A 19,064-nucleotide genomic window follows, 5' to 3' on the forward strand; every position below is an offset into this window, starting at 1 on the left:
ACGCAACATGCAACAATTTCAACGATTTTTAATTCCTTAGGCCCTAATCTATGGATTTCACATGACTGGGCAGGGGCGCAGCCATGGGTGGGACTGGGAGGGCATAGGCCCACCCACTGGGGAGCCAGGCCCAGCCAATTAGAATGAGTCTTTCCCCACAAAAGGGCTTTATTACAGACAGCAATACTCCTTAGTTTCATCAGCTGTCCGTGTGGCTGGTCTCAGACTATCCCGCAGGTGAAGAAGCCAGATGTGAAGGTCCTGGGCTGGCATGGTCTGCAGTTGTGAGGCCGGTTGGACATACTGCCAAATTCTTTAAAACAACGTTGGAGGTGGCTTATGGTAGAGAAATTAATTAATTACATTCTCTGGCAACAATTCTGGTGGACATTCCTGCAGTCATCATGCCAATTGCACGCTCCCTCAAAACTTGAGACATTGTGTTGTGTGACAAAACAGCACATTTTAGAGTGGTATTTTATTGTCCCCAGCACAAGGTGCACCTGTGTAATGATCATGCCGTTTAATCAACTTCTTGATATGCCACACCTGTCAGGTTGATGGATAATATTGGCAAATAAGAAATGCTCACGAACAGGGATGCAAACAAATTTGTGCACAAAATTTGAGAGAAATAAGCTTTTTGTGCTTATTTATTTCAGCTCATGGAACATGGGACCAACAACACTTTACACGTTATGTTAATTTGTTTGCTCAGTATACTGTATATACATTTTATTAAGAACTAAAATCACCAGGAATTCAGCTAAAAATGAGTTTAATTTAGGAAATCTGTGCCTAAGTATTACCACAAACGAAAAATGTAACATATGTGATCATGGCTCAATGTAATCAAGATATCAAATGATTGTTATTTTCAAGTACAATCTCTTTTTGGGCTTGGTTGTGGTCAATTTGCAGTGTACAAATGATTATGATTATGTTCCGGGCCCCCGACCATCCGCTCCAACCTTCCCCACCTCTAACCTGTCTCTGACAACCTCACTTCTAAGCCTTTTAAAACGGGGTATTATTGAATGACAAATTCATAAAAAAGCAGGGGAGGCAACAAGAGATAAGAAAAAGTATAAAAAGAGAGAAATCTTCTGTGGAAATGGATACCCAGCACCAGACTTCAAAACATTACAAAGCAATAATTCACTACTTGCTTCTCACTCTCTGAACTGTTTTTATTTAATCTCCTATGATTTCACTCTATGGGAGAGAGACTCACATATCCTAACTGAATTACAGGCTGTGTTAAGACATCTCCATACCAAACAAGTAGTCAATAAAAAAGACTTTGGCATTTGTCATGCGCTCCCTCTGCATGCTTTCCAAGGGGAACTCTGATGTCCTAAACTCATTTCCATCTCCAAGGACCAACACTATCTTAGATACAAATGAAATTATCCACACCTTCTAACCCAATGACTTTTCTGTTTACTTTGCCTTCTACAGCCACATAACCAATAAGAGCCTCACTGTGCCAGTGACAAATCAAATCTCGCCCAGGTTGGAATTGTCTCCACAGGCCTTGAATGGGAGTACGTTGGGCAGGGGAGGGGCTGTGGTTCAAAGTCAAGTCCCTCTATTAATATGTCGGTGGTGTGTGCACAGGACTGAGACAGCCAATAGATGTTGAGAGAGAGAGAGAGAGAGAGAGAGAGAGAGAGAGAGAGAGAGAGAGAGAGAGAGAGAGAGAGTGACCAGCAAACAGAACCCCTAGTGTTCCTGTCAAGTTTGTGTCTGCTGCCTGCTAGCTTGCTGTAGCTCTCGCTCTCTCACAATCACAAATACTTGGGCAGCTCCAGCAACAGCTGTGTACGCGTCTGGATCTTTGAAGATAACACTGCCTATTAATAAACAAAAAGTGCCAATTATTGAGCGGCAGGGAGAGTAGCGGAATAAGATTAGGTCAAGGCGAGCCGGGTCTCAGTGAAGTCTAAATTGATGAGCCGCCGCTCTCGACACAGACAGACTGCTGGAGATACTGATCCATCCTCACCAGCCACCACACAGCCATCACACTGAGCCCCACTGACTGCAGCCAGGCAAAGAGATAAAGCTCTCCACTTAAGCACACTACAGCTCTGTGTGGGAGATGTGAGCTAGGGCCCAATGTAAATACCAGGTGGAGATAAAGACAGGATGCGCCCCCAAATGGCACCCTATTCCCCTTATAGTGCACTGCATTTCACCAGGGCCATTAGCCATATGAAGGGAATAGAGTGCCATTTGGGGCGCGGTTGAAATGTCTATATGAGATATAAGATCAAAAGTCTGACTAAAATACATATTATTCAAGCACTAAATTGACATTTTGTTTATTAATGTCTGTTAATTAACTTGGCTAATAGGCTAATAGGGTTATTAGTTGCTAAAAGACACAGATTGTGTGTGAGGGCCCAATATAAATTCCAGGTGAGGAAAAAGACTGGGAACAGTAGATGCAATCAAATCAAAGTGTGTTTACAATGGACATTTTAATGGCTTTGTTGGCTAACAGGGCTATTGTCCAGTTTTTAGACATTAATAACACAGTAATGCACTCCTGACGATTGACAATATTAAGAAAGTTATTGAGGGAGTTAAACCCTTCTGTAGTTCTCTAAAACCAGCGGAGCTACTGTCAAACCGACAGGAGTGTAGGTACTGTCGCGCGGTGTATAGCTGGATGAATGACACGGGTACAATGTCTGTCTTCATCTCCCCCAGGGACCACGGTCAATACATAATTCATATCAGAAGTATATGACGCTCTGCAGGTGCATGAGGATGCAGTGGTCTCTCTCTCTCTCTCTCTCTCTCTCTCTCTCTCTCTCTCTCTCACTATATATATATATATATATATATATATATATATATATATATATATATATATATATTGGCCTGGTTAAAAATATAATGTGATATAAAAGTCAATGAAATGTACCATACCTCTGGTCATTACGATGCCTGCCAGGGCTCTGAGTCGTGCATGCATGGGGGTGCAGCTGTCTGCCAGTTCCTGGTATTTCTCCCTCACCAAGCGGAATATTGAATCGGCAAAGTCCTGCAAGACACAATCAGTTTCTTTATTTCGATATACATGGTTTAAAACATATTGTTTTCATATTGGTTAAAAAGCACGAGAAGAACAAAAATAAGAGGTGTTATTTATACAGATTAGCCTAGCAACGGACATAGATAACCAGAGAAGTGTGGAGGTGCTAAGAGGGTCACAGACATGATTACATTAGTTAAGTACATTTCACATTTAAATGTACACTAGAAAAGGTAGCGACACACAAATTGATTCAGGCAAAAGTTTACATTTAATCATATACCTCCCCTCCCTCTGATTATCCAACATAAATGCATAGCCACACAAAACTAAATGTGTGAACAAGAAGAAAAACATTTGTTGTCTAAAGCACTCTCACTAGTGTGGTTAGGGTTAGGGTTCGTTCATAACAATCTGCCTATTGAGAAACACAGTAGCCCAGTCAAGCCTAGCCACCCCTGGTCCCTCCAAAAACCTTATGTAGACCAAAGTAGCCAGCCCTCCTTCAGACAGCCTACCGTAGCCAACTGAAGAAACCCATACTATCAACTAAAATAAGTTGGCAACCTGTGCACAGTGATTTCCCACCATCTCAAGCCCCGTGCCTGGTACTGAAGTTATTCTGTGTAATAATCATCAGCTTAGTCTCTCAGTCTCTCACCCTGGCCAAGTAGAGATTACAATGTGGTGGGAGAGAGAGAGAGAGAGAGAGAGACAGGAAGCGAGAGAGAGAGAGAGAGAGAGAGAGAGAGAGAGAGGCAGCTAACCTCTGTCCCTTAGCAGTTAGCAGCCGAAAGATTGAGCAGATAGCCGATAGCTCAGAGGACATAAACAGACACGGAGGCGACCGGTTAAAGAACAGAGAGAGAAAAAAGGAAAAGAAAAAAACGATTAGGGAGCATATTTCTCTTTATAGCCTCGTCGCTGGGCCCTGGCCGTGAAACACTCCTCTCACACATGGAAGAGGTAATGGTGACAAGGGCGTTCACAGCTTGTGGCGTTCTCAGGGGAAGCTGTAAGGCGGCTGGTGGTGGTGCTACACTGTCACCAACGCACCATCACCAACAGTCTGGGTAGTAAGGATCAGCATGCACTGGGGGAGAGCTGGGATCTCCCATGATGCCTCTGGGCATACTTAGGATCTAGAATGGTGAGAAACATGCCGCTCTGATCTATCACTATAAGATGACTACAATTACACTGTATGTGAGTCATTTGGTTGGTTTGTAATGGTGAAAAGTAAAGTGCTTCTGCCCGTTCAAGACACCAGGCAACTGGGAGGTGTCAAAGTGTGAGATACTGTCATCTTAAGGGAGATAACTGTGGTGGCATGATGCTATGCTGCTCTTCACCTCTGTACAGCATTATGACTTGTTGTCACACTGAGAACTTCAACCAATTATAGATTTCTGTTCTGGCAATGTGATAGGCCAACACGTTAAAAACAGTTGTCAAGCTCCTAGTCATAGATTACAATCTGAGTGGCTTCAGAGGTTAAAATCCCTGAAAACAAGCACTGTCCTTCTTTTTTCGTAGTGAGATCTAACCAACTGTAAGAATACTGTTGTTGGTTGTGGCAGAATTGGGTTCTTGCGTCTCAATTGGTCACAATTTAACTATGTCAAGTCCTTTGCCACTTTTAAGTATTTCATTCATGACATTATGTGGGTTAAAGGGAACTGGCAGGTGTTAGTGGCCCTCAGAGCCAAGGTGCAATGTTCTCTGGCATCATGCCCTGCTTTCTCCTCCTCCCCCCTCTTCCTCTTCTCCTCTCCTCTCCCCCACCTCTCCTCCACAGACCCGTGGACGTCTGATCTGATCTTGAGGTGAGACGTTATGTGCCATGACTTTCTCTCACGTACAGCACTGTTGGGGAAATGGCGTGATCTCTCCCCCTCCTTCTCTCTCATGGTAGCTTGGTGCCACTGCCACCCACCACTGCCACCCTTATGGGGGTAATGTTGCAGAATAACAGGGCCAAGAAGCTTGCTAGACAGTAATGTGCACCCAGATGAGGGGAGGAGGAGGAGAGGAAAGGAGGGCCACCTCCCAACTGACTGCTCTCCCCCTGGATGCACAACAAGGTTAATAACTCTACCAGCTAGACCCTAGCTGCTTCTCACCGTTTAAAATGTCACACATATTTGGTGGAGAAAGCCAGCAAACACCATCTAATAGCTGTACAGGCTTGTTCATATATGGAAATGGCAACAAGGCGTACAGCATGTTGCGAAGTTTCAATAGAGGCCATTCAATGCAACATTACACTAGCCTCAGGTGCTGAAAAATAAAGTTTGAATGACAACTAGGTGACATTTTCCACATCATTTGGTATTCAGGACATTGGAGGCAAAGGGAAATGTTGTTCTGTTTGATTCAGAGGGACTCTGGCAGTTGATGGAGTCCATTTGAGATATCGGAGGAGGGGACAAAATGTTTATGACAATCACAGAGCAGCACTGTAGTGCCTAAACACACCGCAGTACCGTCGGGCCAAGGCAGACAGGGAAAGCTGTCAGGGAGATTGGCTGTGACAGTTGTAAAGACTCGGAGGCTACGCTGAGAGAGAGAGAGAGAGAGAGAGAGAGAGAGAGAGAGAGAGACCAGAGCCCTATAGAGAGAGAGAGAGAAAGAGAGAGAGAGAGAGAGAGACAGAGACGAAGTGAGTGAAAATGTGGTGCATTATAAACACACAGAGATGAGGAGGGGACTGACTTGACTGACTGTTCATAGATATATAGACTGAGAATCGTGATATACAGACTGAGAGGTGAAACGTAGGTTAAGGGGCAAATATGTTTGTGTCCCTATTGGTATATGACTATGACTATATCTGATCAACCTTCATGCGCGAAAGTGTCACTGCAAATGAATAGTGACACTAAACAGTAATGTGTACAAAAAAGATTTGAAACGAACAAGGTTCCATAAAATATGAAGCATATTAGCAGAAATCTAGAATGTAAAACATGAACCAGAAGGACGTAAAACATAACTAGCATACAAAATGTCCTGCTAAAAGCTCTACTGACTAACCCCGCTAACAGTTTCACATTTATCTCCAAGGTAATGTAGAATGTCATTGCCAATTCTCCTGCCGTCTCCATCTCACTCATAAGTCAATATTGTGCCAGGAACACAAATGTCAACGGGGACATACACTGAGCCCTGACCCAGAAGTCTACCCACAAGTCTTTATCTGCGTCCTAAATGGCACCCTATTCCCTATATAGTGCCCTACTTTTGACCAGGCTTCATAGGGCTCTGGTCAAAGGTTAGTGCAAGATATAGGGAATGGGGTGTCATTTGGGGGGGGGCACTTTTCCCTCTCTGGGGGCCCGTGGGGCTGATGGGGAGAACTAAAACACACTGCATAATCTACTATGGAGGGAAATATTGTAGGTTAATACTAAGCAGGATGTGCCAATACTGCTAGCTGATAACCATGCTCCAGGTGTCAACTGAGGATAAGACTACATCTGAGGATAAGACCTCTCTCTCATCACCTTCCCACAGTGAGGTTTTCCTCTATTTCATGTACTGTAAGTGGCTTTGGGAGGTAATTCTGTTACCATGGCTACGTTATATTACATTATATTTGACAATGTTACTGTAGTTCCATCAATTTCAAAGTAAAAGTCTAATAAGTTGAAATTGATTTAATGTGTTTAATCCTAAAACCCGATCCACACCAAATTGAATGGGCCACCTCTAAAATAACCTACCTCTGTAGTATTTCTAGTAAAATTCATAAGCAGGGAATTCCCTATCCTAATCATGTAAAAGGACTCTGGGAAACTGCGGAGATGGTAGAGGCTAATACTATTGCAATTAACGCCGGTCATTGTGTGTGGGGGGCACTAGCATGCGTTACCAGCAGCACATCCATGACGGCCGAGAGCATTGCAATCTCCAGTTCAAGAAAATCCAATCATATGTCTGCACGAGTGGAGGCCATTTTTTTCACCCCATGCTGTCGCTATGGCTTATCAGGTGCCACCAGAGCAGCGATGGCTGCATAAAAATGGGGCCATGTCTTATATTTCTTTATAGAGGTATTTAACAATTCATTCTCCAAGTTTTAATAGTGTCTTCCTGCTGCCTCTATATCATCCCTCACTCGCCCCTGCCGCCGAGTGCGAGGCTTTTGAAAGGCGATATCCATTCAACGTGTAAAACCTTGCCTCGGGGGCTTTTTATATTCTCAAAGTGCCAGGCACCCGCAGCGAGACAGATTCTCCTCTTGTTTGTACTCTATAACCTGTACCATTAGTCTCTCTCTCTCTCTCTCTCTCTCTCCCTCTCTCTCTCTCAAAGCTCCATCACAGACACCCAACACACTAACATTTCTCTCCTTTTATCTCTCGTCTTGTTGGTTTGCTTTTGTTTTGCCACAACAGACACCGTCGTGTGACAAGAGGACTGGCTGGAAGATGAACTGTGTACAGATTTGCGAGCCGTGCACTGCTGCCGTGTTGCCTCAAACCATGTCCAACCTTTCCTAGTATCATGTCCAGATGGCCATGCAGCCTGCGGAACAGATTTCTACCCCACCATGCTTTTAGCATCATCAGCAGGGTGCTGTCAGTCAGATCGGCCAGGCTGAGCCACAATCATTAGGAAAAAAGCTTTTTCCTATCAACCACATGCTTGATGTAGAGCAGAAAGAAAAGAGTGATGAAAGGGGGGTAAAAAAGGATGGAGGGAGGAGAGTAAGGGCATTTTGTCTGCTTCTGGTTCTGTGCCTCCTGTCCTTGTTTCCATGGATGGGGGAAGAGCTAGGCTGCGACACCGCCGAGAGGTTTCCGCCGACAATGCACCTGGCGAACCCACGTGGTGACTTCACATTGTTTTCTGTAAATGGCCGATCTAGAAAGATAAACTCGTAAACACATTGGGGTTAGAGCCAGAGCCAGAGCCAGGGCAGAGCCAGATCAAGCTGACCCATTAGGATGTGACCTACATGGGTATATAACAGACACAACCACCCATTCAAATCAACCAGCTCAGATGTAATAAAGATGAAAGTTTAAGTGCAGCGCTGCTTCAGGTACATACTCTCTCAGAGCAACAGAGATATATACTGCGAGCAGACAGGCAAGGCAGGTGAAGTGTGTGTGTGTGTGTGTGTGTGTGTGTGTATGTGTGTGTGTGTGTGTGTGTGTGTGTGTGTGTGTGTGTGTGTGTGTGTGTGTGTGTGTGTGTGTGTGTGTGTGTGTGTGTGTGTGACATCAGGTTCAGGTGATCATGTCAGAAGGCGTCTCACTGGCGTTGCCTGCCTTCTGTAAAAAGACAAAGACAGGGGGTGGCATTTCGTTATGTTACTGTCGACGTGTTGGCTAGATGTGCTGATAGCACAGTTTCCTGACTGACAGGACAGCCCTGGGAGGGACTTCGCATCACAGATAATTATGACCGTTAATGTCACCTGACACTCATATCACAACCAGCAATAGGAAGACAGTCCTAGGCTTTGTCCGAAATTGCACCCTATTCCATAGTGCACTACTTGTGATAAGTAGTGCACTAAATAGGGAATAGAGTGCCTTTTGGGACACAACCCCGGTTATAGCCTAGGTACAGAGCACATCCTTGTAGAACAAACAAATACTGTAAAATACATGATATACTGCATTCGTCTGTTAGGGATGGGTAATAACTTTACCAAAACAATGTCATTCATTCATTAGATGGAGGAAGACGTTAGTTTCACGGCCGTTTAATGGTGGTGTTGAACACAACATTGTGTGGGCTCAACAGAGAAAGCTAATCCACATGGCATGACCCAGTGCCTGTATTGACCTTCTGATAAACAGATGCTGGATGGGGGTCAGGTTCTTCCTAAGCCTCATATCTACCCCGAACTGGGTCCATCTGAACATACAGATCCCAACAAATCCATAAACTACCACAACAAAGCTGCTATCAGGATCAACTTCATCTGGGGCAGTGTGTGCATCCCAAATGGCACCCTATTCCCTATACTCTATGGGCCCTGATAAAAAAAGTAGTCCACTAAATAGTGAATAGGGTAGGGTGCCTGTTGGGACATAGCCACTGTTTGATGTAACCTGGCGACGACAAGAACAATCCTGACCTGGTTTAACAGAGTTTTACCTTAGGGCCTATCTTAAATCACACCCTATTCCCTATATAGTGCACTACTTTTGACCAGAGCCAAGCACTTTTAGTGCACTATAGGGAATAGGGAGAGATTTGACATGCAGAGATGGTATGTTAACAGCCATAGTACAGATCACTGTAGATAAAAAGAGAGATATGGCTGAGACGAATTAATAATGTCAGAGACGGTGTAAAACACACATCAGTGGCTTTATGCATTATGCATCAAAGGCCAGGGAGAGTGGCTCCTTCAAAAGGATAACATGACCGACCCCCAAGAGAGAGGGAGGCAGGGGGAGGGAGAGATAAAGGGAGGGAGGGAGGAGGAGAAAGAGAGAGAGGGAGGGGGATAGAGAGAAAGAGCGACAGAGGGAACGATAGAGAGAGAGAGGGATGGGGTGGGTGGGAGAGAAAGGGTAAGAGATGGCGAGAGAAAAGGGAGAAAGAGAGAGAGAGGAATGAGAGAGAAAGAGAGACAGAGAGAGAGAGCTAGAGAGAGGGAAGGGGGGAGATAGCTACATGAAGAGAGAGGAAATGAGAGGGCCAGTGATGGGCTTTTAACGAGCGTAACTCTCTCTAGTTGAGACTAAAAGGAGGGATGCCACTCCAGTGGCCATGAGGGCCTTTCACACGTTGCTCATTAATCTGGGCATGATTCAGGAGGGCCACGTGGAGGAGGGGGAGGGAGGGAGAGAGAGAGAGAAAGAGAGTGGAGATAGAAAGAGAGACAGGGAGATAGAGAGAGAAGGATCTGAGGATGTTAATGACTAACATTAATGACCTGCCTCGCTATGCTGCATACAGGTAACTGCCACAATAAAGGAAACACCAACATAAAATGTTTTAATAGGGCGTTGGGCCACCACGAACCAGAACAGCTTCAATACACCTTGGCATATATTCTACAAGTTTCTGGAACTCTATTGGAGGGATGCGACACCATTCTTTTAAGAGAAATTCCATAATTTGGTGTTTTGTTGATGGTGGTGAAAAACGCTGTCTCAGGCGTCGCTCCAGAATCTCAAATAAGTGTTCAATTGGGTTGAGATCTGGTGAATGAGACACACACACACACACAAACACACACATTTGAAACCCCCTATGCTCCTCTTTAAAGTCGCTGAGATCTCTTCTTCTAGCCATGGTAGCTAAAATAATGGGTAACTGGGCATTCTTATACATGACCCTAAACATGGTGAGATGTTAATTGCTTTATTAACTCAGGAACCACACCTGTGTGGAAGAACCTACTTTCAATATACTTTGTAATTGTATCACTCATTTGCTGAAGTGTTTCCTTTATTTTGGCAGTTACCTCTGTGTGTGAAAATAATTCACAAAGGGGAGGTGGGCTAAACACAACAGGTGGGAGAGGAGACTAAACTGTTACAAAAAAGTATAAAAATGCAACACAGTTTGAAGATACATTTAGCTAGAAAACATTATTGTGAATATACTTAATGAGATGATAATTGACAATACTTTACTCTACTTTAAGTTAACTGTGAAATGATGTAGACAAATTGTACCAACATGAGTAATTTAATTTTCATCGGATAGGGAAATATGGAAAAATAACACTGAATAATTGTACTTGTATTTTGCAGTCCTATATGCCCACTGCTTCACGATCTTTCCGCCCGGTAGGATCCAGCATCTCCTTTCATGTGTTGAAAGGCAGGGAACCATTGAAACGTGTCCTGTGAAGTGCTGCGATGCCATCCTCTGAAGGGACGATTTATTGACCGCCATCTCTGCCGTTCTTGAAGATATCAAGACAGCGCCTGTTTCTGGGGTTGACCCAGGCAATCAGCAGACTTCAAACCTCGTCCCCACGACGCCGGTCTTTGAACAGATCCGTAACGGCTGTTGCCAAACACCGAGCCGCACATGGCTCCGAGATTAAGGAGGGAGAACGCAGGACGGAAACACAACTGATGTTTTTTGTTGTTTTTGGTGGTGCCTGGCTGTTACAGTGCACTGTAGCAAAACAGTCTCTGGCACATTAAAGTGCATATGGGAAAGCAATGTTTTCAAGCACATGTTTTCAGTGGGTTGTTGAGCCAGAAAAAGTATGGTTAGAAAACAGAAGCCATTTTAGCACAGCATCAAAGGGAGATTGTGGCCCCTCTGCTTGTGACTGCTCGTGACTGGCTGGGTGAGTGACGAGGCAGCATGGTCAATGTCATGACACTCTCTTCACGCCATTCCGCCCGGTGGGGCGGTGCTATACGTCACGGTGGGCGTAGATTTGAGGTTGCACACCACGTTGCGAACGAGACGAACACTTGCTCAAGTCCCGATCGTGGAATCGATTCAACACACCACTAAGCCACACTGTTTGGAGTACTGGTTGGCTATACCTACAGTAACTACAGTTATGGATGTTCTTCTGTTTCATCAAGGACACAAAGATGACGTAAACAACTAGCATACCTGAATTCACGTTATGTTTGTTCTTTCGTGCAGCCACAGAATAGAAAGAAGCTAAATACATGATTTTTCAAATTTGACATTGTTTAGACCTGAGAGATATCATTCATGTAAAGTAATCTAGTGGAAGTGTGGATGCAGGATAATATGGTAAAGTTGGCCTCGTGTACTGTATAGGCCAGGGCTCTCCAACCCTGTTCCTGGAGAGCTACCCTCCTGTAGGTTTTCGCATCAACCCCAGTTGTAACTAACCTGATTCAGTTACTAGCATCAGGCGTGCTAGATTAGGGTTGGAGTGAAAACGTACCGGACGGTAGCTCTCCAGGAACAGGGTTGGAGAGCCCTGCTATAGGCCCCCTAACAAATAAATAAGGACATCCCAAATCCACAAGATTAACAGTTTTTGATGAAGCCAGCAACGCTGATACCAAATAATTTCTGGGGAAGGAAAAAAAGTTAGCACATTGGGAGAGAGAGAGAGACAAAGAGAGAGAGATACGCAAAGCTTATGTAGCCTAGTCTACTGTAAAACTCACACCACATTATACACGTTCATAGATTGCTTCAGCTAGATACAACATCTGTTTTTTGTAGTTGAAGAAGTCCACACAATATTATTGTGAAGTACACTAAATGACCAAAAGTATGTGGACACCTGCTCTTCTAACATCTTACATGGAGTTGGTCCCCCCTTTGCTGCTATAACAGTCTCCACTCTTCTGGGAAGGCTTTCCACTAGATGTTGGAACATTGCTGGGGGGACTTGCTTCCATTCTGTGACAAGAGCATTCGTGAGGTCGGGCACTGATGTTGGGTGATTAGACCTGGCTCGCAGTCGGCGTTCCAATTCATCCCAAAGGTGTTCGATGGGTTGAGGTCAGGGCTCTGTGCAGGCCAGTCAAGTTCTTCCACACCGATCTTAACAAACCATTTCTGTATGGATCTCACTTTGTGCACGGGGGCATTGTCATGCTGAAACAGGAAGGGGCCTTCCCCAAACTGTTGCCATAAAGTTGGAAGCACAGAATCATCTAGAATGTCATTGTAGAGTTAATATTTCCCTTCACTGGAACTAAGGGGCCTTGCCCGAACCATGAAAAACAGCCCCAGACCATTATTCCTCCTCCACCAAACTTTACAGTTGGCACTATGCATTGGGGGCAGGTAGCGTTCTCCTGGCTTCTGCCAAACCCAGATTCGTCCGTCAGACTGCCAGATGGTGAAGGGTGATTCATCACTCCAGAGAACGTGAGCTTTACACCACTCTAGCCGACGCTTGGCATAACTCATGGTGACCTTAGGCTTGTGTGCGGCTGCTCGGCTATGGAAACCCATTTCATGAAGCTTCCAACGAACAGTTCTTGTGCTGATGTTGCTTCCAGAGGCAGTTTATAACTCGGTAGTGAGTGTTGCAACCAAGGACAGACGATTTTAACACGCTGCGTGCTTCAGCACTCGGCAGTCCCATTCTGTGACCTTGTGTGGCCTACCACTTCGCGGCTGAGCCGTTGATGCTCCTAGACATTTCCACTTCACAATAACAGCACTCACAGCTGACCGGGGCAGCTCTAGCAGGGCCAAAATTTGACGAAATGACTTGTTGGAAAGGTGACATCATATGACGGTGCCACGTAGAAAGTCTCTGAGCTCTTCAGTAAGGCTATTTTACTGCCAATGTTTGTCTATGGAGATTGCATGGCGGTATACTCGATTTTATACACCTGTCAGCAATGGGTTTGGCTGAAATAGTCGAATCCACTAATTTTAAGGGTTGTCCACATACTTTTGTATATATAGTGTATTATTGCATGTTGAGATAAAAGAACATTTGTGAAATTAGATCAAATCTAGTCATGAACAGTTTCATATATTTCACTCGAGTAAAAGTAGATTGGCTTGATAGCGGCATTGACGTTGTTGGTTGGCTAGCAAGCAAAACTTAGCGTTACACATCGTTAACTTTTGGGAAAACTGGTCCAGCCCCTTGGTAGCTAGCTATGGGTACTTCAAATAAAGCAAAACAATGTATTAATATGAAAGTCGGTGAAGAAGTTATGAATGAGGTCCCAGGCGAATGCTTCTCGGTTGAACGTGGACGGGCATCAGACAGTCCTTGCACTTTGAAACCCACTCCCACCATGATGTATAGCACCGCCATCGGGCGAAATGCCGTGAAACGAGTGTGTCCCCCAATGTCATGTCTATGGGTCCGGCCCTTTATAAAGTCCCCTGGCTGGTCATATATCATGGAATATTGATATGGTTCCACTACACTGCAACACCTGACATTTGATTTATAGCTTAAGGTGTTCTTTTTTCATTCCTAAGCAGTCAACAAGGTATCAAGGGAAAATGTCAATGGTGCAGTGTGTTGGATGGAGAGAATGACATGTCTGAGATTGGTAAAGAAAAGGGCTAGCTCAGGTAACTTGTCTTGTTCTAATGGGTTGTCCAATGTGCTTGTGTGTTTATTTGTGTGTGTGTGTGTGTCTGTCTGTCTGCCAGTGACAACATTAGTGTATATGCAGCCATCTAATACTATATGCACTTCACACCACGTTGAAATAAATGCACATTTTTGTATAAGAATGCCCTTTTCAGTGTGACAGAAATAAGTCTGGCTGTGGCCCCTGCTCTCTTAACATTATACAAAATCCATCACATGCAGTGTGCAGAGTAAGCATTATGCTGGATATTATGAACCCAACACACTGCTAATAGTGTTCTCTCTATATATCTCTCTCTCTCTCTCTCTCTCTCTCTCTCTCTCTCTCTCTCTCTCTTTCTTTATTTTTTCCAACCGAGAGATTGTGTGTAGAGACAGAGAGATTGTGTGTAGAGAGACAGAGAGATTGTGTGTAGAGAGACAGAGAGACTGTGTGTAGAGAGACAGAGAGCCTGTGTGTAGAGAGACAGAGAGACTGTGTGTAGAGAGACAGAGACTGTGTGTAGAGAGACAGAGAGCCTGTGTGTAGAGAGGCAGAGATCCTGTGTGTAGAGAGACAGAGAGCCTGTGTGTAGAGAGACAGAGAGCCTGTGTGTAGAGAGACAGAGAGCCTTTGTGTAGAGAGACAGAGAGCCTGTGTGTAGAGAGACAGAGAGCCTGTGTGTAGAGAGACAGAGAGCCTGTGTGTAGAGAGACAGAGAGCCTGTGTGTAGAGAGACAGAGAGCCTGTGTGTAGAGAGACAGAAAGCCTGTGTGTAGAGACAGAGAGCCTGTGTGTAGAGAGACAGAGACGGAGATAAACAACACCAGGAGATGAGTGTTTCCAATCTGGCAGAAGAACTGTCTAATTACCAAGGGATCCGTCAGACTATATAGAATCATCCTCTCCCTTCTCCCCTGTTGATACATGTCAGACAGCTACTACCAGACTGCAGTACTGTATCAATCCATGGCCCCATTCTATCCAAAACACGTGGTGGACGTTATTATAAACAGCAACAACAGCATCGTTTCTTCATTAGCTGCTCATTTGAGGCTGATATTTGTCCCCTTTTTGTTGTTGTGGTGAGTCACAGGATGGATAGCAGAAAGAGGTGAGAGAAGGAGAACCATCCCTCTTTCCTCATCTGTGTGTGTGTGTGTGTGTGTGCCTCTACTTCCTAATCGGTTCGTTTCACATCTTAACAAGACAACCGAGAGTGGCAACAACTGCCGTTCGTTTTCAAACCTCTTCTTATAAAAGCTATATTTCTCTCTTTTCAAAGCACCTAAGTGTGTGAGACTTTTAACATGCAGGTAAGGGGTTGTGCGTGGTTGGGAGAGCAGTGTGTGTGTATGTGTGTGTGTGTGTGTGTGTGTGGTGGGAACGCGTGGGAAAGTTTAGGAGGAGAGGAGACTCACGCACATAGTGTCAATCTTCACTCTACCATTCTCCTTCACAGAAATTAAAACAAGTGGATAAAAATGGCTGCTTCTGTTGCAAATGAACACTTCAGTTGATGACGCACAAACAATCACAGAACTAAAATCACTATTTCATTTCACTCTCTAAAACTCCATTTAGCTGTAATCCTGATAGTTGTAAGTTAACCGATTAGGAAAGTTCACGTGATTCCACAAGAGGGGGCTAAACTGTTGATGGAGTCTCAACAGTCTCTCCCTTCCCTTGACGACATACAGAACCACATCATCATTACTCATTCATTCTAATGTGGCGGTGCTTACATACACTACTGGGTTTCTCCTTTAGGGCAGCTAAAGGAGACTACCTTTAGGTAGTTCATCGTAGATGCTGGCACTGCACAGAAGTGAACACAGGAGCGGCTATAAGAATCACCTGGGTTAGAACAGAACAGGGAGGTAGAAATGGATTTTCTGTGTATGTCCGCTGAAATGAACTAGGTGTCAAGGCAGTAAGGTACTCCTTCCTAAGAGCTATGGCTGACTTGGGGATAACTTCAGGAGTTTCTTGTGAGGAGAATACCTCGGAACCAGTTCCTTTAATGTATCTACTTTGGTTAAAACTCTGTTTTTTTTACAGATGTAAGAGTAGAAAAGCTTTATTTTCACAGACAGAAAGAGCCGAGAGAGAAAATAAACTATTGATATGTCATCGACTAAAGCAGACAATAATTATTGAAGATCTGAAGCAAATGAAAATGCTCAGAGATGAGATCAAATCACATCACTGACTAGTCTGCCCAAATATCTACGTGCCAAAGCTCAGACAGAGGACAGTTGCTGAAGTTACGACCAACTGCTTCTGAGTTGATATGATGAAGCACAGAATGTCCCAAGACATAGGTTGAGTTCCAAATATCACCCTGTCCCCTATATATTGCACTACTTTTGACCAGAGCACATTTAGGGAATAGGGTGCCATTTGGGACGCACATCCATCATCAACTGAAACCTCACTGCAAGCAAAGGACTTAATTCATCTTTTAACCGGTACACCAGTAGTCATTGTCAGAATCAGAATCAGACATTAGGCTATGAATCATGGTTAGCCAAGTGTCCTGACGATGTCATCCGTATGCACAGTTCAACACTTCCTGTGCCTCAGAAACAGGTGAAATCAAAAGGTCACAGGAGGAGACAAGCCTCAATGACAGTGACAGTGCAATTCCTATTAACTGGTAGCTAGCTCGGGTCTGTTTCAGAAAGCTTGACGTGATTGACTGGACTAGGAAATTGAACAGTAATGCATGCGATTCCATGCACAGGAAGGTGATAATGGCACTACATTTGTGCTAAATTGTATGTGAGTGAATCTTTGCTAAGAACATGTGCTGTATTCCTCTATTTTGGCAAAGACCAAAAAAGCTAATCCAGTATTTGAGAATGTAAATATGACTTAAGCACCATACAAGTTGTTTTTTCCCCTCATGCCAAACACACATACATAAAACATTCAGTGTGGATATGAGCCAAAACATGCCTATGTCGTAAATGGAAAAAGAGTGTAAATATCATGTAAAAATATGCATTACATACATGACCCTGTCATGGACCTTATTGCCCTGTGGAATATCATGAACAGGGCAGTACATCCATAATGAACAGGACAGCCCAAGCAGTGCAGTGCGACTGCAACTATTAGGTATACACAGGGTCTGTCTGGCTGAAATATGAGGACTGTGTCCAGGCAGGCAGGTCTTCCTGAATGCTAAACTCTGAGAGAGCCACTATGACCTACAACCAATCAGGGCAGAGCACCACTGTGACCTGCAACCAATCAGAACAGAGAAAAAGTGTGCCCTGCAACCAATCAGAACAGAGCCAGTGTGCCCTGCAACCAATCTGACGCCTAATTAATCCTGAAGGTCTTTTGTTCCGCTGAGGTTTCTCTCTTTTTTCCCCCACTGCAACACTCCATCCATCCTCTTCTCCTGGTATGTCCTCTCTTGCCCGGCTCAGTCAGCCCCTCATCTTTCCCTGCCACCTCTCAATGCCTCCCCCTCCTCCTCACCCCCTCATCCCGCCTCTCCTCCCCCACCACCTTCAGGATAAACGTCCCAGGATATAAACGTAAGTGTCTGTTGGTTTGGACTTTGGGCTTGCCAGTGGAATAAAGTGAACTGTGAACACATGTTTTCAGGCTTGTTTTTCACTGTATTTCTGTATATTTGTGTATCCACACATATTTACATTAGTTGTATCTGAGAATGATAATGAACAGAATGTGAAGATGAACATTTCCACAACACTGCTACCCATGGATCTCTACATTCATCTTAACACCAAATGGTGCACTGCCATACAAACAGACCCCCATCTGTAAATAGTTACCCGGTCCCCAGGTTATCCAAGGACACCGTGGTAATGGTGTAGCCCAGAGGGAGTGCCCTGCCTCCTGGCACTAAGGTCATTCAAAGGGCACAACAGACCCTCATATTTTCTCTCTGTCGTTCCTCTCCTCTCTTCCCTCTCTCGTGCCTGAGTGGGGGAGATAAACGGGTACGCCCAGGCACACAAGACCAATAGCCGTGATTTATCGGAAACCATTTGGTACCTGAGCATCTATGAAATTGTAATGAACTTGATTATGCTTTAATGAAGTGTGAGGGTTCCTCAGGACTGATTACAGTACAGCCACCATGCATGGCATAGCAGGGGCCAGGAGAGAGAGAGAAAAGGAGGGAGGGAGGACGAGAGAGAAAGAGAGAGAGGGGGGGGAAGAGAGAGAGCGACAGTGATGGCGGTGGGAATAACAACTAGGTGCTGGCGGGAGCATCACAGTCGAGGCTAAGAGAGGTTAGTTAGGGGCGTTACGAGTTAGAAAAGGTGACTGGAGTCAACCTTACAGGAGGAACGCTGCTAATTTCATTTCAACCTGTGTAGGGATTTTTTCCTGCCCTGGTACAAACGGCATGCTGACGTGGCGGAGGAAGAGATTTAACAGTCTTATAGGTCATATTTTGCATAAGTATTAGACAGTTCATGACGGTTCTAACCTTTCCGTGTACAAAGTGCTTCCATTAAATGTAAAAACATTATTGTTCCATAATTTCAGGCACCAAGCTCTCCCGTTTTTTTCTTTCAACTCCCCAGGAGTAATAACACCAATGGGGACAGGATACCGTATCAGGCTATTACAGCAACTAGAAAATCCACTGAAAACAGCTAGATATCCTTGTTATATCCAATTAGGAGACTTTTAAAATAGCTATCAGATGTGAAAATGCATGCCATTAGTTTACTGTTACTGACTCTCTAACCCTTTGATCCAAAGGTACTTATCAGGTATTAGAAGTCATTGAAGTTATCTGTGAATAAAACAGGCTTCGACAGGTCTCTACACTCCTAGAAAAAAAGGCTGCAAAAGGGTTCTTTGGCTGTGTCCATAAAATAACCCGTTTTGGTTCCAGGAATAACCCGCTGAGATCCCTCAGTGGAAAGGGATATGGAATCTAAAAGGGTTCTACCTGGAACCAAAAGGGTTCTTCAAAGGGTTCTCCTATGGGGACAGCTTAAGAACCCTTTTAGGTTCTAGATAGCACCTTTTTTTCTAAG

The 19,064-nt window shown here is 44.5% G+C and overlaps 1 protein-coding gene across 1 annotated transcript in view; it reads right to left on the reverse strand.

Annotated features, from left to right (window-relative positions):
* adarb2 (adenosine deaminase RNA specific B2 (inactive)) overlaps positions 1 to 19,064 on the reverse strand; it is a 201,372-nt gene that overhangs the window by 33,569 nt on the left and 148,739 nt on the right. Inside the window, exon 4 of the mRNA XM_029699121.1 lies at positions 2,941 to 3,055. Within this exon, the coding sequence (XP_029554981.1) occupies positions 2,941 to 3,055 (115 nt within the window). The remainder of the gene's footprint in view (positions 1 to 2,940; positions 3,056 to 19,064) is intronic.

Source organism: Salmo trutta, chromosome 2 (assembly GCF_901001165.1).
Source record: "Salmo trutta chromosome 2, fSalTru1.1, whole genome shotgun sequence".
Lineage (NCBI taxonomy): Eukaryota > Metazoa > Chordata > Actinopteri > Salmoniformes > Salmonidae > Salmo > Salmo trutta.